The sequence below is a fragment of the Mollisia scopiformis genome, assembly GCF_001500285.1.
Source record: "Mollisia scopiformis unplaced genomic scaffold LY89scaffold_1, whole genome shotgun sequence".
NCBI classification, from domain to species: Eukaryota; Fungi; Ascomycota; class Leotiomycetes; order Helotiales; family Mollisiaceae; genus Mollisia; species Mollisia scopiformis.
Genome location: NW_017263581.1, coordinates 2,040,801 through 2,060,764, shown reverse-complemented (window position 1 = coordinate 2,060,764; position 19,964 = coordinate 2,040,801). Strand labels below are relative to the sequence as shown.

At 46.4% G+C, this 19,964-nt stretch overlaps 9 protein-coding genes and 1 non-coding gene across 10 annotated transcripts; 5 read left to right on the top strand and 5 right to left on the bottom strand.

Moving 5' to 3' along the window:
- Positions 1-210: 210 nt before the first annotated feature.
- On the top strand, positions 211-1,294 carry LY89DRAFT_22746 (uncharacterized protein). Its single transcript, XM_018206009.1, has 2 exons — positions 211-309; positions 362-1,294. The coding sequence occupies exons 1-2, from the start codon at positions 272-274 to the stop codon at positions 1,113-1,115; spliced, it is 792 nt and encodes a 263-aa protein (XP_018078797.1). The 5' UTR covers positions 211-271; the 3' UTR covers positions 1,116-1,294.
- On the bottom strand, positions 1,074-2,661 carry LY89DRAFT_679581 (uncharacterized protein). The gene has a single exon (XM_018213902.1). It carries the CDS (start codon positions 2,556-2,558, stop codon positions 1,473-1,475), a length of 1,086 nt encoding a protein of 361 aa, XP_018078796.1. The 5' UTR covers positions 2,559-2,661; the 3' UTR covers positions 1,074-1,472.
- A 126-nt stretch (positions 2,662-2,787) lies between these two features.
- Positions 2,788-5,649, top strand: LY89DRAFT_776560 (uncharacterized protein). The gene is made up of 3 exons (XM_018222054.1): positions 2,788-3,290; positions 3,350-4,931; positions 4,998-5,649. The coding sequence occupies exons 1-3, from the start codon at positions 2,944-2,946 to the stop codon at positions 5,265-5,267; spliced, it is 2,199 nt and encodes a 732-aa protein (XP_018078795.1). The 5' UTR covers positions 2,788-2,943; the 3' UTR covers positions 5,268-5,649.
- LY89DRAFT_727466 (uncharacterized protein) lies at positions 5,349-6,443 on the bottom strand (the record flags this gene model as incomplete). Its single annotated transcript, XM_018219155.1, has 6 exons — positions 5,349-5,388; positions 5,452-5,690; positions 5,741-5,755; positions 5,815-6,056; positions 6,108-6,368; positions 6,425-6,443. The coding sequence occupies 6 exons, from the start codon at positions 6,441-6,443 to the stop codon at positions 5,349-5,351; spliced, it is 816 nt and encodes a 271-aa protein (XP_018078794.1).
- An 886-nt stretch (positions 6,444-7,329) lies between these two features.
- LY89DRAFT_713292 (uncharacterized protein) lies at positions 7,330-11,377 on the bottom strand (the record flags this gene model as incomplete). The annotated part of the gene is made up of 3 exons (XM_018218042.1): positions 7,330-10,092; positions 10,143-10,221; positions 10,275-11,377. 3 exons carry the CDS (start codon positions 11,375-11,377, stop codon positions 7,330-7,332), a joined length of 3,945 nt encoding a protein of 1,314 aa, XP_018078793.1.
- Positions 11,378-13,520: 2,143 nt separating this feature from the next.
- On the top strand, positions 13,521-14,297 carry LY89DRAFT_745316 (uncharacterized protein). The gene has a single exon (XM_018221059.1). It carries the CDS (start codon positions 13,557-13,559, stop codon positions 13,977-13,979), a length of 423 nt encoding a protein of 140 aa, XP_018078792.1. The 5' UTR covers positions 13,521-13,556; the 3' UTR covers positions 13,980-14,297.
- A 1,294-nt stretch (positions 14,298-15,591) lies between these two features.
- Positions 15,592-16,700, top strand: LY89DRAFT_713290 (uncharacterized protein; the record flags this gene model as incomplete). The annotated part of the gene is made up of 3 exons (XM_018218041.1): positions 15,592-15,822; positions 15,897-16,112; positions 16,163-16,700. 3 exons carry the CDS (start codon positions 15,592-15,594, stop codon positions 16,664-16,666), a joined length of 951 nt encoding a protein of 316 aa, XP_018078791.1. The 3' UTR covers positions 16,667-16,700.
- A 137-nt stretch (positions 16,701-16,837) lies between these two features.
- LY89DRAFT_679577 (uncharacterized protein) lies at positions 16,838-17,616 on the top strand. Its single transcript, XM_018213901.1, has one exon. The coding sequence runs from the start codon at positions 17,006-17,008 to the stop codon at positions 17,546-17,548; it is 543 nt and encodes a 180-aa protein (XP_018078790.1). The 5' UTR covers positions 16,838-17,005; the 3' UTR covers positions 17,549-17,616.
- A 1,240-nt stretch (positions 17,617-18,856) lies between these two features.
- LY89DRAFT_727460 (uncharacterized protein) lies at positions 18,857-19,315 on the bottom strand (the record flags this gene model as incomplete). The annotated part of the gene is made up of 1 exon (XM_018219154.1): positions 18,857-19,315. The coding sequence occupies one exon, from the start codon at positions 19,313-19,315 to the stop codon at positions 18,857-18,859; it is 459 nt and encodes a 152-aa protein (XP_018078789.1).
- A 452-nt stretch (positions 19,316-19,767) lies between these two features.
- Positions 19,768-19,858, bottom strand: LY89DRAFT_t3. The gene has a single exon. It is a non-coding gene; the product is annotated as a tRNA-Glu (tRNA).
- Between the last annotated feature and the right edge of the window lie 106 nt (positions 19,859-19,964).

Here is a 19,964-nt window from a genome sequence, read left to right as displayed (position 1 = left end):
AGCGGCTATCTGACATCCTAAATCATGAGTGTGAGTCAACGTCTCACCACTTGTCGTGTCGTGCAGAATACTTTCATGCAAGTGATGAGGATTACTATTCCGGTCCATATTAGGGAAGGGGTAGGCCGGATATCGATGATCCGGAGAAGTTCACTAATCGACGAAACCACTTTTTCATAAAAGGAGTGGAAATCTGCTGTCGGGTGCTTTGGTTCAGCAATTCTGAAGAGTAGAAGACACCAACCTCGCCGATCGTTCATCTCGAGCCAACATGGCGGCTTCACCTCAAGTGAAGAACCCCAAGGCAGGGTATGTTTATCTCCATGCATCGAGGAACGATCACTGATTAATATCCATCAAGTGCCTCACTACTCGAAGAAGCAATTGCTGCCCACGGCGGCATGTCCACATGGAAGAAATACAAATTTGCAACCTACAACATCAACCTCTCAGGACAATATCTTGCCCATAAAGGTTTTCCCAGTAATTACCACCCCGAAGTGAAAGTCAGCACAACTTCAGCACGCACCGAATTCACCGGCCTCGATCTTGAGCGTCCGTCAGACATTTGGGTGTTCACGCCAGATCGAGTGTGGCGACAAGATAGCTCTGGGACCGAACTGCAGACTCGCTCAGCGCCACGTGCCGCATTCGATACGCATACCCGCGACACGAAATGGGACCAGCTGCACTTGGCATACTTCTTCGGCTACGCAATCCAGAACTACACCGGTTACCCCTTCATCTTCGCCGAGCCGGGCTTCTCATATCAAGAGCTCGAGGAACATTGGGAGCCAGGATATGTCAACAGTGCTAGCATTCCGGAATCATGGCGTGTATTACAGGTTGAGTTCCCAGAGAACTATCCTGCACATACTAGGTCACAGAAGTTTTATTTTGATAGAGAGAAATTGTGGATTAGAAGGATGGATTATGTGACAGATGTTGCGCGCGGTGTTGCTGCGCATTATGTCTTTGATCATAGAGTTTTCAAGGGAATTGTTGTTCCAACCATGAGGAGGGTTGTGGGGAGAGATCCGGAGACGGGTGTGGCTGCGGTTCATGGACCGACAAGTTTTTTGCTAAGTTATTTTGATGTGGACTTTCAGGAGTGAAACGTCTTGAGGTTCAAGATAAGCATAGCATGTGAGAGGCGTTTGCTGCAGAAATATCAATTGCGCATTGTGTTTCATTAGATTGGTACAAATATGAATTGAGCCAGTCATCCTGTACCGCAGTTCCAACAACAAGATTCATAAGAGATGAACAAAGGATTGCGTTGAAGAAATAATTCCAGGAGGATACGTTTCCACAGTTAAACCCCTTTTCAGACATGGGCGTGGAAACAAAGCCTGTTCCCGTTCGCCCCATTCAACTCGCTTGCGTATTCCGCAACTCAGCTTTCTCCCACAACAGGAAAATTATAGCACGTTCGGAGATTCATTTTGAGGGATGCTGAAGGAAAGCGCTCCTTAAGGAGTGGCTTGATATGAAAAAGTATTGAAATGCGATTCATAGCAAAAGGGAATTCTAGGCGTATGCTGTGACCATATGATAAGTCCCGTCAAGCCTAGCAAGAAGTAAATGGTGGAACTTTGGCTTAGTCTGTCAGCGGCGCTTAGACTTGGAGTCGTGGGACTTGTCTTTGGATTTGTCGAGGTTGTCAACACATTGGTAACACTCGTAGAGACAACTGTCGGGCTTATTGGGATAGTTGTCATGTTCGTTAGCATAGATGAGGTTAGGATATTGATCGAGCTTGTCGGGATAGTTCCTGAACTCGTTGGGATGTTCGATGAAGTCGCCGTGGCGCTTGATATAATGGTCGATGAGAAGCTTGATGCACTTGACAGTTGTGTAGGCGTAGGCGTCAGAGAAGGCGTTGATCTCGATTGAAATGGGGTCGATGAAGAGGACGTCAATGGAAATGGTGGAGCTGATTGAACCGGCGTTGAGTTTCCTACCAAATGAACATCAAAATTGGTAAATTGCCATGTAAAGGCTGGGATGGTGTAAGTTGCAAGGCAGCCGATGTTTACGTTGAAAGTTGCGTAGCCACTCTTTTGTGCCGTGCAAATGTAAGACTGGTTTTGCCAGCCAGGAGTATTGCTTGCATTATAATCGCCAGGAAATGGAGTTGAATACGGCGACGTCTGAAAACAGTATGAGGACGCAACCGACAAATGGCAGAAGTTGGTGTCAGGGTCGCCTTGAATGGAGAAATTAAGCCAGTTGAGGCTAAATGATGTGGAGTACTGCGAGCCCTCACACTGGAGACCCACCTCCTGTGAGAAGTACCAACTTGTCACATTGGCTGCTGGGAACTCAAGTTGCAGTGCATCTGCGCTGTAGTAACCTGGGGACACAACGGAGATGGTTGGGTGCACTGTATATGCTGACGGAGTTGACCATGGGGCGAGTTGCCCGCTATCAAAGTCCCCATTCTCGATGCCTACTGCCGCAGGACAGTCAGGAAAGTACCCGGACTGCGCATGCACGATCGCGACTTGAAGGACTATCAACGAGACGGTAGCTCTGGCAATTGACAGGCAAGGCATGGTCGCATGAAAGTAGAGAAATCTTGAATGTGAGACGATACTCCTAATTGACGTTGAAGTATCAAAGAAATGACAATAGCTAGGCAACAATGTGGAGTGATGGTGTGAGAAGTTGTAGACAAACGAGAATTGATATATCCCAAAAAAGGTTAGACGAATAACAAAAATAGAATGTGGCTTGAGAATATTTTCAGGCTTGTGTAACAAAGGACGAGTTCAACCCGAACACATCGCAATCTTGAAATCTTGCTTCACCATTCTTCTTGCCGGTTTCTATAAGTCTTGATATCGCCACTGCCATGTCCTCTTAGTCAAGACATAGATAGCCCACATCCTGTAAGGGTGCTTTCAGCCCAGCCTCGTTTGCCTTACTCCGGACATCAAGATGTCTTCGTCGCATGAGACGATCATCTCAAATGAAATATCTCGCTATAATCCCCGCCGCAGCCAACGATACTCCACGGTCCACGTGCTTCTGATCAGGTGGAAAGACGACGATATTGGGGTTGCGGATGAGGTCAAACAACTTGCACAACTTTTCCGTGACAAGTTCAACTTTTTTGTCTGGCCTTACCAAATTCCCACAGAGAACTCGCAGGTGGAACTGTACCTTCATATTGCTCAGTTCATTCAGCGCTGCGGAAGCGAAAACGATAATTTGATTATTCTGCACTATAGTGGGCATGGAGGAAGGACGGCTGACCTGATGAACTCAGAATGTGTATGGTCTGCGTGAGTCACCAAGCATGTCTTCATGTCTTTATACATTATTGACCATCATGTGGATATAGGAAGATATCTGGAGGTCCTACAGTAGATTGGGCCATCATACAGCCAGGCATTCTGGGAGCAGGCTGTGATGTTGCAATCTTGCTAGACTGTTGCTTTGCTGGACAAGCTGTTCGTTCTCGCTTTCAACACAACGTGGAATTCCTTGCCGCCACTGATAAAGATCAATTTACACCGACTGGCAACTTGGCTAACCGGCCCTCATTTACCAAAGTCCTGATTGAGCTATTGGATCTTGTAGCAGCTGAATCAAGTAACATTACCATTCTTGAGTTGCACCGTCAAATGTTGCGGAAAGAGGCTGGCCTTGTGAAGCAGCCATTCTATGCGAGTCTTTCACGCAGTTCTTCTGTTGCAGGTATTCGCCTTGCCAGGTGGGAGCCTCTCGACGCGACAGTTGTGAAAGCAGTAAGTAGCACGCCATCAGATAGAGAAGACTCTGTATCTCTATACCTTCGGTTGTCTCTGTTTCAGCCCATGGATATGGAGCAGAGAGAAGCACTCATACGTTGGCTGACACGAGACTCTCCATCTGACATTGAACACATCCAAATTCTTCAACGCACAATATCGGAAGCGCAAGCTGTCGGACAAGTTAGTAGCGAGATCTTGTGCCCGAAGATTGTTGCGCCAAACGTGCCTCCACAACTTCGGATTTCAGACGATACTCGAGAAGAAGCAAAACGGTTGACCCGTTCTCTTACCCATGTGCTCTCTATTCCCGAAACTTACCAATTCGCGGATCTTGATGTCCGCCAAATCATCAAAAGCATCTCTGAGAGGTCCGACCAGTTGCTTGCCTTCATGAATGACTGCATAGCAGGATTGAATGAAGAATCACTGGACACCTTTCGGAATCAGGACCTTTACGGAACATTTGAATTGGAGAGCAGGATCGCAATGCGTCTGACTTTGGTTCAGGATGAAGTGATGAAAGGCGCCATAAAATTGTATCTTGACAACACAACCCTAACAGATCAACGTTTGCGGATCGGAAGAAAGGAAGAAGATTCGGTCTTGGTCGAGTATTGGGAATATGAGACAATGGGAAACGAGGATGTCAGCAAGAGCCGGGATCAGGCCGCACGTATATCGGCTCTGCTGATCGAGGACAAGGCTAAAGCTTTCCGAATACTGCCGGGATTGGGCTACGTGGAAGAGACTATTCGACCACGCATCGGATTCGTGTACCGACTTCCATCAGGAATCTCCACAGACGATTATTGGACGTTGTCGGAACTCATCGGTACCGTGAAAGCCCTCCCGCTCGAAGTCCGTTTTCAGCTTGCCAGTACAATCTGTGACGCTATTCTGCACCTGCATTCAATTGGTTGGTTTCACAAAGCCATAAAATCCGAGAATATTATCATCCTCCGCAACCTACACAACACACTTAGAGAAGCTTCGTCTCATAAATTCTACGATTTTGATAACCCCTATGTCATCGGCTTTGATTGCTCTCGCCCGTCGCAGACGGAGTCGAGGCTCACTGTGGATTTTTCCGTGAAAAACAACATTTACAGACACCCAGAACGCTGGGGAACTCCGAAGCCATTTGAAAGAAAGCACGATATATATGCATTGGTAAGTACCAGACTTCTAGGCAATAATTCTACGACGGAAGACTGCATATCGTACTAACACGACCAGGGGATATTATTGCTAGAGATCGGATGCTGGAGACCCCTTCCCAGTATGGATGGCAGTCGAAAAGGCTTCGAAAGCGTCAAGAAACCAGAGAGACTTCGGGATACTTTGCTGGAAATAGTTAGGACCAAGCTAGCGCATTCAGCTGGATCGAAGTATTGCGAAGCAGTGGCATTTTGTCTAGAGGAACGCGAATGGACGACTGAAGAGCCATGGCAAACCCAAAGAAGGGTCCGTCAAAAGGTGTGGCAACCACTGAAGATGTCAATCTGAGGTACAAATAGGTCCAAAGAAATTTCCCGAAGGAGTGGTAGGTGGCAAAAAAATCTCTGAAACAGTAATATGCTAGATAGGTCATGGGTTTGATAAGAATGCAGAAAGCACGGCAGCGTACCTGAGTTGTTGATTAGCCAGTTCTTGTCTATTGTACCATTGTTGTACCAGGATTGATACTTACGCTACTACTGCTAAGAGAAGATTATATTTGGTGACCTTTGTCATGAAACAGATTGCGAAGGACGTCATCAGGACGAATATAGCAGAAATAGCGGACCGACCTCCACCCTTTTCGAACCAATATAGAAGTATCATGGGGAAAATAATTCCCATAGGAATACATAAAGCCACCAGGCACTTGATCAATCTCTCGTACAAGGTTCGTCGTAGTATAAATACATTGTGGTCGATTGTCTTAGCCTAGGTGAATTAGCCGCAGTGAAACTGAAAGGACATTCATCACCACTTACCATGCCATGTGAGACCTAGGAATTACTCGATTATTATCACTACACAATTCAATCAAGCATCAGGGAGAACGAACATAACTCGCCAAGCGTGGGCATGACTGCATCAGGCGATCGAAAAATAGCTCGAACCCAGCTCTATCAGAGTCTTCCACATTCAAGGCAATATAGTCTTTAGTAAATGGAGCTGCAATGAGAGACGCACTCTCTGACCTCACGACTGGTTTGTTTCCGTTCACCCAATTGTGAACACTGCGGCGATGACTTTTGCGCGCTCGAGGTAGAGCCATCATGCGTTGATATCTGAGCACGCCTTTGTCTATTGCGCATCAGGTACTTACGAGACAGTGAATGTGTCTAGTAATCATACCATAATCTTTCAGTTCAGCTGCAACTTGCTGCAGTACACTTCGTCGTGTATTATTATCGTCTTGACGTCGGCTTTTGAGATTTAGCTGAATTGTCTCTGCGTCGTCACAGTCTTCAAGCTGTTGTTGCAGCTCGCATAATCGATCTTGTTGTTCCAGTAAGACTCGAAGATGTAGAGTATCAAAGCGTCTGAAGATGGTGAAGTTCGCGTCGAGGTTGAGAAAGGCCGCAAGCCGAGGATAGCCTTGCCGGTAATGCTCAACTGTGGCTCTTAGATCATATGTTCTTCGGCATTCCACTCCTCAAAAGAGTACCTACGTCTAGATTTTGTTGTCATGACGAACCTTGATTCGAATGGCTTCAATAGAACATAATACCATAGACATTATCAACTTCATATGCTCGGGTAATGGACGAGGCTCCGTTGCGATCAGGCTATGCATTTGAGCCTCTTCATTTATCCTGCACTTACTGCATTATGCATGATGCTGTGTGACAGGGCATACTCGGTGAAAGGCACAGAATGCAACGAGGCTGAGTCAGTGACATCCCGGGAAGTCCTGTGAGCTGCCACGTAGCTCGCGCATTGCCCTAAAGCCAGCTCACCGTTCTTGTCAACGCTAATAAAGGTTTCTCGTCCCCGACTGGCTCACTCACTGTCCCTGCGCTACAAAACCCCGCAACACATATCATAGGATTCAGAAAATCTGCCAATGTCGAATAATAGTGGTTCCATCCGTGCGGGAGGTGAGGTCAGTATTACGACTTCTCACATCCCTGGAATTGGCCAGGCCCTAATGAAAGTTATAGAACGACGCGGAAAAGGATCGGAAGTCTTATGTGGGCCCTTATCAGACGCTTGCAAACGTACGTTTTCAAGTACCATACTCTTGCGTGCTGCATGAATGCCTCACTGACTTCCATAGTACCCATTCGAGATTGGTGAAACTGTATGGATTGTCAAGCCAGAATATCGCACGCCATTAGGCGAGTTCATTATAACGAAAGCTCACCCGAACAACTACTTTGAGCTGGTGCGGAAGGCTGATAGGATTTTGCATACGGAGCTTGTCGCAGAAGCGCACTTGACAAGAGATCCTTTTGCTCCCCAGTCATGAAATTGTTAGAGTACGGTGGATTTGAAGGGTAGACAATATTCAGATAGCTTCCGCACATTATCGACTACTACAAGAGCCAACATTGAAGCCCTTCTCAACACAAAATTACACCTGAGCTTTGTTCATAGGGTACCCTGCAGTGATCAGTTTTGAAATGTCGATTAATCGATCGTCATCAGCTAGCTGCAAGGCCAAAACGTCACAAGTGACAGGATTGTCAATGCCCGGCCAGTGTACTTCAACATCCACACATTGGCCATCGCGGCGCAATCGACGTGCGACATCTCGAAGCATCATGCGAGAGGCAAGATGAAGTTGATTGACATCTTGGAAAAGCCCATCTGAGCGTGTATGATGCCAATCAAGAAGCTGAGCAGCCACATCCATCGAGTGTTTTGAGAGACTTGAGATCTCAGTACTTGTTCCTTGCACACGGGCCCACTCACAAGTCCTACCCGATGAGCAAGCAATTTGCAAGGGCAATACAGCATTATGTCCTTCTGAAACATATGGAATACTAGCATCAGCCCCTGCTTCAAGCAGAAGCGCAATGCTCTCGGGATGTAAGTTGTACGCAGCACTGTGCAACAATGTCATGCCGGAACTGTTTCTCTCATTGATATATGTGACCCAGTTTGGCAAGCCGAGTTGTATTTTGAAGAGCTCCTTCCAGTACTGGTCTGGTTGATCTGCATTGTTGTAGTTGTCAGGGTCTGAAGCGTCGCCATCTTCGTGACCATCTTCGTCCTCAGTCTCCGCAAGTTGGGATCGACCAGATTTCACGGCAGGTTCGGCGTTCCATTGACCTAGAATGTGTTGAGTTTCCTCTGCGCCTAAGACATTATTCATTTCTCCAACATTGACAACGAGATCGAGGCTAGCTGGCCGCTGCGTAGAGTCCAGATCTGCCAGCCTCAGCATCAAAGAGAGCTGTTCCTTTCCAAAAATCCGTTTTAGCTCCCACTTTTTGAGTTGAGAAATTCCTTGCAGATTATCCCACAGAATTTTCAATTCATCTTTGTCTAGCGTTATTCTCGAAGTCCCGCTGTACTCCATAGCGTCGTCTCGTTTGAACACTTCCGCAACAGCCCCTCGCAATGAGTACCCGGAGATAAAGTATCCAAGAGTAACATGTAGTGTATCGTTGATTTCTGAAAGATCTTCGTTCCTGAGAACCCCTCTGAGCAGGTCTTCGTTAGGTTGGGATCGCATTAAGCCATGCACAAGTAGATTCGTTCCTGTTATATCGTCTACCACGTCATCCTTGGCTCCATGTTCAAGTAATAAGGAATGAAACTCCTTCGAAAATCTTGAACTTGCACTCAAAGTCAAAGGAGTATCGCCAAGTAGACCGTCCGATCGTTGGTTGACGTCTACCCCTTTCTGCAGGAGTATGCGAGTGCCGATCAAGGAATCGGAGCTAATAGCAAGGTGTAAATATGAGAAATCATCTACGGAAATTGATCCTCTCTCTTCTAATTCTTTAATCGTATAGACGTTTATGATTGTTTCGAGAGGTGTACGCCATGCTTCGGTATCCTCAGACGTCGTTAGGGCTTGCTCCAGGGCCGACTCGCCTCTTTTGTTTTTGCGTTTGACGTCCTCAGGAGACAGCTTAGCCACAAAAGAAGCAAGTAATGAGAAGTCATCCTCAAAAGACGCAAGACTGACTATATCACTGAGTGTGCGGTGGCTGGCGCTCCCAGAAGCCATGAGACAATGGTCCAGGCACACTTGTACAGTTCTTTCCAGTGCAATCAGATGGTCTGGTCCATGGGCTAACCAATGACCAAAGGGTCTCTCGATTGTCAAAAGGTACATGTCCTCTATGGAGAGCTCGGAAAGTTGTTGAGAGTATTTGATAGGGATGTTTTTTGCTCCGCAGGCGTATTGCAGGATGACTTCGGCAATTTCCCAGAAGAAAGACCGTATTGCGAGCTTCAAGCAGGTGTCATCCTGAGCAAAAGGGAGCAATGAAACGACTAGAGATTTGTCTCGAATGCGAACAGCCCAATCCAGCGGCGTCCCTGCTAAGCGTATGTCATGATACTCCCATTCAACAGGTTGAATGACCTTCCCTCTGGGATCAACACCAATAGCCAGGATGAGGGACACAGCTTTACCTACATCCTCGCCAGAAAAGAAAATGCACAGGTGAAGTAGGGTGATCCCGCCTGGATTAGCGGCTTTACTGATTGCAGATTGTGCGGAATCGTTGAGCAGAAGTTGTAACGTAGACAGACGCCCACCAATACAAGCATAGTGTGCGGCTGTAAGCCCACGAGAAGAGAGCTCATCGCCCTTTGCGTAGCAGAGTAACTTGGAAATGGCTTCGTCTTCTCCGAGTAGTGCAGCAACGTGTAACGATGAAAGATCATCTTGTTCCCACTCGTTGAAGACCCGAATACTCGACATGTAGGCGGACGAGTCCCACGTATATTGCTGGTCCCAATTCAGGAATGTTGTTCTGATTTGCTGAATTGCAATGCGGATTTGTAGATGGACCCGAGTAGACAAGTAAGTATCTGAAGTGAGATGAGATAAATTCTCTTCGAACCCCATCATCGACGAGCTTCTGGCAAGGGTAACATTATCGATCGTGCATAGTCGAGGATACCAAGCCGCGGCTTTGATAGAACCTAGTTCAGAAGCTGTGTGAACCCATTGTACAGCCTGTTTCATATCGTGTTGAACCCCAAACCCCACTGTGTGGCATTCAGCCACACACAAAGCAGCATGGGCTCGACTAGGCATTGTAAATGTCTCCGATACAGACATGGAAATGAGATCATTAAAAACACGTTTCTGGAGGTCGAGAGGAAATGTAAGAAATCCAAGGCCCCCGTTAAGAAAGGCGCTGTCACGAAGCTGTTCTCAATTAGAAATGTTCATTTGTTAAGAGTTTGGTGGAATGCTACCTCAAGAAACGTGTCCCTAGTGCTCCAAGCGCAGAGTCGTTCATCTTCTATCCCATTACTCTCTTGCTGTTCATTATTTCTTTCCATGTGTCAGTATATCTGAGCCGTTCATCTTGAGGAGGCGAGTCTTACCCCATGGAATGATTCTGTATTTCAAAATGCCTTCGAATCTCTTCCATAGAGAATCTTTTCTGGGGATCATCCTGAAGCGACTTCTTGAAAATACAAAGCACACTTTCCACTCGCTCGGTGTCAACAAGGCTATTCTGAATATAATCGCAAACCTTTGACAGCAACCCATTGTGAGGAAGCCTCTGTAGGTAAGCCTCCATCTGATCTATCTCGTTGCTCCCGTTCAAGTCTATGCACCACGATTTGTCGAAGTAGCTTTCGCCTCTCTTCAGAACCTCCCATGTCAAGAGTCCAAAAGAGAAGATATCTGTCCGAATCGCATCTTCTATAGTAAAAAGATCTCGAGCCAGCACCATACCACTCCGCAATTCAGGCGCATTTAGCAAGGGCGTTCCAAAGCCACACTCGATGGACAGGGACTGGTCATCGAACTGACCTATGGTAGACTCCCCAAAGTCTGATAGCTTCACCGTCCATGCATCCTCACTTTTAAAGACAAGAGCATTTTGTGTCTTCACGTCTCCGTGGCAGATTTTACATTGATGCAGTACGCCAAGCCCGTCTGCAACTTGAGCAGTCAAGGCCAGTAAGGTCGTGAGCGGCAGATCATGTCTTGCATCCTTTAGAAAGGTCTTGAGATTACCTTCACTAGAATATTCCAACACGAGAGCTAGGAATGGAATCTCATAGCCAGCAATGTCAGAAAGGCAGTACCCGAGGATATCGACGATATTCGGATGCGTTCTCAAAGGTTCGTGACTGAGTATCCTCAGTTCCAAACAGATGCGCCGAAGATGTGATTCAAAATCTGCCTGGATGTCCCTTGCTGATACTCGTAACCGTTTGACAGCAACCAAATGGTTCTCTCTTGTCTTTCCCAACTCAACCACAGCAAATCCACCTTTTCCGACCATGCGTTCGTCCATGCTACGGACATCATCCATGCTTATCATTCCTATTTCATGTAGATCATATTCTTCTACATCAGTGGTAGCTACGGCGGTCAGGAAATCAAGTGCGGGGGATGGGGCTGGCTTGGTAGCTGAGCTGTTGGAACTTGATGTGATGACCGGCCATGTAGAATATTGTGATGTCGACACCATGTTGAGTTACCGTTGCTCCTCATGCGAGAGTAAAGCTATTGTAGGAGGGCAGGGCACCCTGAGGATAAACAACCAAAACAACACACGTGATACCAGACAGTTCAGCTCTCCGGCAACCGCCAGAAACAATAACAAGAGCTGGTGTGACGTAATTATAGTCATATAAGCTCCAAAAGAATAAGGGAAGAGAAGTTCTTGATTCATTCTAAGTTCTGAGTGCTAGATTTTATGCTAGTTGTCACGTGTGGCTAAGGATATTGGCGCTAATTTGGCCTACCCCTCGCTTAAGCAGCCAATCCATCACCTCCATCAAAACCTTCGAATAAACCAGTGTAGGCTGTAGCCCCGCTACACTATTCTACCTCAAAGTTGCTCTCAGCCTGATCTGCTTTTTTGATTTATCCCAAAAAGGTTAGTCCGGAAACAGAAATAGAAAGTGGCTTGAATTTTCATGCTGTGTAACACAGATTGCGTTATAATTCAGGGATCCGATCACATCACAATTTTGAAATATTGTATTCTTCTTCTCGTTCTACGTTCTCAATATGTCTCCAATTCAGATCGGTGCATAAGAACCTATCCTGTCTCAAATGGACCGTCTATGGCATGGCATGCACTCGATGGCCAATCATAAGCCTTGCACATATTTGCCAGAATCTCAGCTCAACAAACCTCGAAACTTGCAAGTTGTTCTTTCTCGGTGTCGTCTTCGGCTGTACCTTCAGCTATATCCTCGGGTATGGTTCTCAGAGTCTGTTCTGGCGGATCTGAGCTAAAGGCCGAGTTTGTATATTGTGATTCAGCGCTGTTCCTAAAGGACTCTTGAATGACTGGCTCAACTGAGATCTTCTCACCTGGCAATCTAAGAAAAGCTGGGCACCTATCAAGTCCAAATACTAACCAGCTATCAGATGAATCATATATCCAGTCTCTGCCGAAATCCTTGGTGCATTCTTGAGGAGGAGGACTTATTTCTGCTGGATAACGTGATGTTTGCTCATGGAACGCGTTGCTCCCCATGAATGTATGGTTTGAGCAGTCTCTGTCCCGCTGAGCCATTCTCGAAGATCCTATGACAGAAGAAAATCGCTGACGCGGATGAGGTATACGTTCAGGTTTTTGACATTGATGACACCAATACAATCCCTTTGACATGTGTTGGCATGAGTAAACATGCTCCAGCATAACTTCCGGAGTGGCGAAGACTTCCCGGCACCAGAGAAGGGGGCAAATACGCCTTTCATTCTCGGTGGTTGAGAGGAGTTCTGCCGCATATAATACACCCAGAGGAGAAATCGGAGTGACGAGGTTGAATTCTTGAATGTAGGTCCCTTAACTTGAACAGCGCTGCCGTCTTGCCCAGCCAAACAACAGCCCGCTACGGCCCGCCACGGCCTACCCGCTCCTCGCCAAGGAATTAAGAGATCCGCTTTACTCTTCTTCGCTAACGGGGTATGATCTACTAGCCTTTGCCAAAGGTTTAACTAACTGAGGATAGATATATATAAAATTAAAGGGTACTAAAGGGCTTACTTAGTACTAAGTGAACAAAATTTCGAGAATCAAAAGTGGGAATAGCTTTAGATTTAGCCGAAATTTAATTATTTAGTATATAGCTTTTTTGGTTTTTTATAATCTCAAAAAACAATATGCTTCTTTAGCCTCACTAGACCCCCAAAATACCCTACCTTCCTTAACTACGCCAGGACTTTAGTTTAGCCATACCCCGCCAGACCCCTGGCTGAGGAGAGGCTGGGCAGACGGTAGCGCTAGACTTGAAGGAGTCGGAAGACCTTAATGCGTGAACACTTCCATGAATCACCTAGGACGGAGGTATAAAACTCATTACAACAGCAACTGTCCCGCATAAGATAAGCCTCCAATATTACGAACCGTGACGCTTTCGGTCGAGTAGTATCGGAGAGTGATTGTTCGCTCTGACAGTTCTTGCTTCCGCTGTGTGAATTCTTGCTTTCCCATCTGCTGCTCCAATCGGAAAGTCTTTTGCGTACATTTCTTCATCTAAAGTCTTTGATAGAGAAGGATCATCCTTGCTCTTGAGCCTTGATGAGCACTTGTAAGTATTTAGGGAGTTGGGCAAGTATAGACTTAACAAAAGTGTCTCAATCCCCGCCGTGGAACCAACGGACGCGAAGCTTTCGACAACCTTCTACATACTATGTACGGAAAGGCATATAAACTGAGAGATGCGCGAGTACTTAAGATCATAATCGAGTTGGCAAATTACTATTGCGCTCTTCCAGTAGTATCCCATACTCTCATAGGGGCTTTGTTGAAAGGACGAATCGAGGTGAGTGACGATGTTCGGTCCAACTTCCGTCATTCATGCCTTTATTGTGGTTCTCAATCGACGTGCTATCAAAGCTTGATGAGACAGATGCGATTGCCCTACTTCCACTTTCAGATAAATTCCGCAATGCCGAACTTTTCAGAGAGTGCATCACTGTCCTTGCAGGCAGCTGTCAGACCAAGGATAAAGACGGTTCAGAGCTCGACATTCCAGAAGGCCTTCAAGAGATTGTCACCAAGACAGCCAATGGCATCAATCGACTCTTGTCCGTCTACCAACGATGCATTTTAGACCCCGCAAAGAACTATGCCGCTGTCAAACAAGCCATAGATGACATTGTCCTCGAACAAGCCGAAGATCCGTATGGCCCTACAATCGTATGCTGGAAAGAGCAACAATGTCGATGAGGCTTTGGATCATCATTTGAACAGGGCACTGAAGATTGAGCTGGTCTTTCCGGAGATTGTCTGGTTGGACCATTATTATCGTGCGACGGACTTCCTCCGCGCATTGTTGATGACGAAGATTTGCCTTGGAATCCAGCTGAGAAGGATTGGTAGAGCTCGTCCTTCGATCGGACAATGGTGAGCGAGCCTTTTGAGAAAACCTAGACAATATGAGCAATGGAATGAAGGGGCTTCCGTGCTCTCTCTCCCTACTTACTTGTCAATATTCCGCCTTTCGACGAACAGTGATCCCAGGGCCCGTGTCGGTGACATAATCCGTCATTCATATGATGCCCCACACTCCCTCTACCAATCTTTCTGCAAAATATGCCAAGTCATATCCTTGTCTTTTTTTCTCTCTGCTCTCTCTCTGTTCTTCTCGATGCCTTGATGACGGTTGTCTACTGAATGCAGAACACGGTAGGAAGACTCTGGAGTAAGGTCGAAGATCGAGTAGTGAACGTGATACTTGAACGTGATAGATCGCTCTCAAAACAGAAAATAGACGACCATCGAGAGGTTTTCCACGGGCTTGAAAGACAATATATGCTGCCATAATTCCATGAGCATGGCGGATGGAAGCTGGAGGGTAAAGAAGGGGCGATTGCCAAATACTGTTTTGAGATTCGAAGATTTTGTCTTTCGAGTTCAGAAGATCGATGGTTTGTTGATATTAAAGGCAGTCAAGAGCTCTAGTCATAGTCTTTCTGCCACCTACCTAATTTGAATTAAGCCGGTGTAAGTGTATACAGCCCTAGTCCTCCGCTATCGGTCGGATAAGGATACAGAATCACACAGAGCCGTTGAATGCTTCATTTCATAAAGTTCTGCATGTGATTCTACTAGTGTTTTCACGGTTTATCTAAGAATAGTCTAACGTATGTCTTTGATTTTCAGATACTATTTCCTCCACCATTAACTATAGCTTAGAGGGTATTTGATATAGTAGCGAGGTAGATCAGTGATAACTTTTGTCTGTATACTACCAAGCTTGACCCCTTCAAGGTACACGAGGAAAAGCTTCGATTTAGTGGAGGAGAGACTGCATTCTGAAGAGCCGAAACATAAAGAAACTTTTGGAGGTTCGGTTTGCTAGAAGATCGGGGCAGAAAGTTCCCTAGGCCACGTCTTTTACAAGACATAACAGAAAAAAAAGCCTACGTAAGGCTACTATCCTCTAGCCTTTAACAGAAGAAGCTTTGCACGACTTTGAAAACGAAGCTAGCCGGAAGCAGTAAGCAGAAAACAATGATATGAGATCGAAATTCTCCACGATCTTCCCTTCCTTGTGCTTCCTACAACTTTGCAATTTGTTTTGGACAGCGCAACGACTCAAGACCACAAGCACTTGCTCATATTCGCACAACTCGATCTTTCAAGATCCATGCGTGAGCTTTTGCAGCATCTTCCAAGCAGAACAGAGAGCAACGCACAACTCCATCGAAAAAGGCTGCAATATGCATGTTCTCACAGCAGAAACCACGCTCCCCGATACGTATCTGGACGTTTTAGGAGTTGACCTTTATGTCCACTCCAAGACCCTGAAGGAAAAATCAAAGTACTTCGAGGCATTTCTGGATTCCCCCGATAAAGCCACAAAGCCGAGCACAAGAGCTGGATACAAATACACTTGGGTGAGCATGATCGATGAAGACGGTAGCTGGTACTTGGTAGCAGCAGATTCAAAGGTATGATCTCCAATAATACCTCAGAAGAGCGAAAGTTCTGTTCGTCTTTGAGCAAAATGCTGACAGAAGCGCAGACTGAGCCATGTGACCTGTCAAAGCTCGAGGGCAACAAAGGAGAGCATGTTAGCAACTTCTACAAGCTTGTGTGCGCTATGTACGGAGCTCCTTTCGATCTGAACTCCGACAAAGACCTCGCACCCATTATTGAATTGGCAGACTTCTACCAGGGGAAGCCAGCGCTTTCGGCAGCAATTGACGGTTTGCTTGACAGAGGACAACTGCGTGTCACTGTAAGTCATGCCCTCAAAGAACGATAAACAGATACTGATCTTGCTTGAAGGAGTTCACTTGCCCATTCCTTGTCGGGCCAGCGCTCAAACTTCGCCATGCAAAGCTGTTCAGAGAGTGCATCGTATATTTGGCAGGAAATTGGAGCATTCGGATGCCCTACAACCCTCGTGCATTTGGTCCCAAAATTTTCGAAATCGTCCGCAATTGCATGAAGGAGATCACTAGGAAGAAGGAGTACCTAGATGCATCTCTCAAGGAGCATTTGAAGCTTTATCCATGGTTGGCGGAATACATGTCTGCGGCCGCAGCCTGTGAGGCAACAGACACCCCAGCGTATTACAACACTCTATGGTCGATGATCAAGGAGAGTACCAAATACGACCAGGAATGTCTTGTGTGTGCACTTGCTGCCATGGAAGAGCTGCTGGGGGATAAGACAGAATTGAGATTCAACAAGTTCTATCGTGGGGAGGAGTTATACAACGACTTTTATCTCTCTTCGGTTGTCGAGGATGGAAATCTTCCATGGGATCCAACTCAAGAGGATTGGTAGGCGGTTGTTTGAGGGGAGGTTGGGCCAAAAATCATTGTACTGATGGTCATTTCATTTTCGTGGCGGACCATTCCAGGTGTTCTTTCATAGAAGACAGATCATGCTGAGTCAGCACCAACATGTAAGGCTACGTTAATCCAACCACAATTGACCTCCTCTTCTTCTTTTCATCTCTTCATTAACAACGCTATGCGCATTTGATGCAAGCTTTGAACTATCGAAATTGACCTTTCAGACGAACTATACACTTCTAGGTGTTCCCTCTTACTTCTTGCGCATTCAATATCACGATCCCCCACGACTCAGCCTAAGTCAGCCGCAGCCTAATATTCGCCCATTATGAACCTCAATTGGATTGATCCCAAGCCCATATCAGACCGTGACGACTCAACCAGAGGCGTCAACACGCCCCCTGAAACCATAGCCGATGACTTCCTCAACGACCATGATCCCCTAGGCACTCCCAAACTGAGCAACTCTTCCGTCCCCTGGCCCGGCTCAACCTTCATCATCCGGTGCGCCATAACTGGGAAAGTAATCACCCTCGTTGACGGAAAGATCATCATCGCTCCACCAGGTGGTCGGGGCGCCATTTATTGGGCATGTATAGAGACCAAAGGCTGGTATGGCTTCCGGGAGATCAACTCGGGGAGATTTCTAGGTCATGATAAGAATGGATATCTGTGCTGTAGGGCTGAGCGGCAGCAGGGATGGGAGAATTTCTGTGTTAGGATGACGCCGGAGGGTGGTTATGTTTTGTTGATGACGCATTGGGAGAGGCTTTGGCATGTGGGTCCTAAGATGGATAAGGGGGTTGAGATGCTGGTGAAGGTTGGGGAGAAGATGGCTGATGGCATGCTTTGGGAGTTTGTGAAGGTTTAGATCTTCGTTGATATTCTGCCTAGAAGTAGAACATTTGGTAGTTATATGTTGTGTCAGATGAAAGGAGATTGAGACTTGTTCTGATATTGCAATCCAGAACTAGACATTTGGTGGTGTTAAGTCGGTTCAAGTGGACAGACACTGAAGCGTAATTATTTTCCTTTGATAATGCGATCGAGAACCAGAATTTTGATGATCTCATATTTGTCCAAATGGACGGACATTCAGAAAAGACACCTCCTCCCCCTCAAAGCCTCGCTTAATCTCGCTTCACACATAATTGCCAGACAACAAAAAAAGACAGTAGAGCTCCACCGCCTCCGCCCAGTGGAGGTGGTAGGAGGTACAGGCGGTTCCGGATAGAGGGTAACAAAAATGCGTATATGACGCTATACGACTCTGGCCTGAGACAATTGGGAGTCCTGAAAGTTAATACAAGAATTAGCATCTAAGACAATGATATTGTTCTGGAGTTTGTGGAACAATTTAGGTGGAATAAGTACTCAAATTTCAAGGAAGGAGTGGTCATTTCGGAGTTTGAAGTCACAGATAGTACAAGTAATCAAGAGTGGCATTAATGTGCAGGCTTTCATCTATTTCATGCTGTGTTAAAAAGAGTTCAATGTACAAGCCCCCCTCCTCCAGCTGCCGTATCTCTCACGTTCCCACAGCAACATCCCCAGCCGATCACTCCAATGTATACGATGGTAATTCAAAGACGGCGAATAAGCTATCTGGAACCTGAAACTTCCCGTAGCGGCCGCGGAACACAACTTCCTTGCAGTATGAGCGATAGTACCAATGTAGGAGTTTGCACGTGTCCCAATAGTGAGTTGATGTTATGAGGGAGAACCAAAAACCATGCCAACCGATAATGTTCAAGGTTTCAGGGTGATATCGCATGTCACCTTTGTGATTTCTTTGTAGTGTTTTTAACGCCTCCAGATATGCGCAAGGTCGCAGATTAGAAATAGGTGACACCAAGAAACAACTTTGATGCTGCTTAACAGTGTCGCTCTCGATGTGTTCGTGAACACGAATGAGGTGCAAGGAATGTGTTGCATCTCCCCAAGGACTATCTGTAGAACCTAATTTTCCGGATGGCTTCCTCAGCTCGCTCAGACTTGACAAAGGTAGAAAGACAATGATATTGTCAAGGCTAGGGTTGACATAGATCATTTCAACCACTTCGCCATCATCGTTCCAGGATTTGAATGCCTTCGTGGTATATGTCTTCAAGCCTTCGACTCTCGAGTCGTGGCAAGCATGTAAGATAGCTGGAGGCGCCGTGATGGCCTTGAGGTAGCCTTAGACTTTGCCATCAACAGTCTTCTTGGCCAACGTAAGTTGTACATCTCGCGGCTCGGGAATGGCAGCGAAGTGGAAGATTCGAAGTCGAAGCTCTGGTGGGAGTTCAGGGAATAGAGTGAACTCGAGGAGGGGAGTGCCGTTGTCCATAGTTGTCTCTGTGTCGGACGTAACTTCTTGCGACAGAGTTTGCTTGGCGGATGAGGTCTCTTGAGAATTTGATGGCTTGTTGACACTTGTGGGACAGGAAACAGCTAAGCGGGGTAAATTGTCGCCTTCTAAGCTGAAGTTCTTGTTGACGGTTTTTGCGCCTGAGGGGGTGGGAGTTGTCGAGACCGAACTGAGGTGCGATGACTCCAGGGTAGTCGATTTCTCCATGGTGGTATTCAAGTTCGCAAGAGCTTCTTCTGATTGAACAGACTTTGCGTTCAAGGACTTGGTTGTGTTTCGCTCCTTCATGATTATGGCACAGTGTTTAGATTGCGATTTGCGACTCGCGACTGGAATACTTTTGCACTGGCGAGGACTTCGGGGTCGGAAGACGCGGGTGATACCTGGCGCAAGGAGAAGTCTGTCGATTTCGAAGCCTTTGTCCTTGAAAAGTTTCTGGGTGGAAATTGGTCGAGTTGAAGTGGTTGGACCAAGTTGAAGCTCAGGAAGTAGGTAGTTCTACTAGCGCACACTTTCAGTAAGTGGGTACCTTCCTCAATGTCTTGGGCAAGGACAATAATTCAGGACCACATTGAAATCAGGATTATGTTACAACAGAATAGGCAATAATAGATTCAAAGCAATTCAAAAGAGAACTTAGAAAAGTAAAAGAAATACGAATGTCATTGTGGCACTTTTTTTAAGAACCCCCCCCCCCCCCAAAACGTAAGTCCATCCTTCAAAAACTCAAAAAGATTGTCTTCCATGCCAGGGAGTCGAACCCTGCGCTACCGCGTTCTTGTGTACAGAATACACTGAGAGGCGGAAATGTTACCGATACACCAGCATGGACATTTTCATATCTCCAAAACGTTTGTTCTAATCTATACGAAGCCCCTATTGTGGGGGCAGAAATTTTCTTCGAGTGGGACGAGCTCGGGAGACGACATGGGAGGAA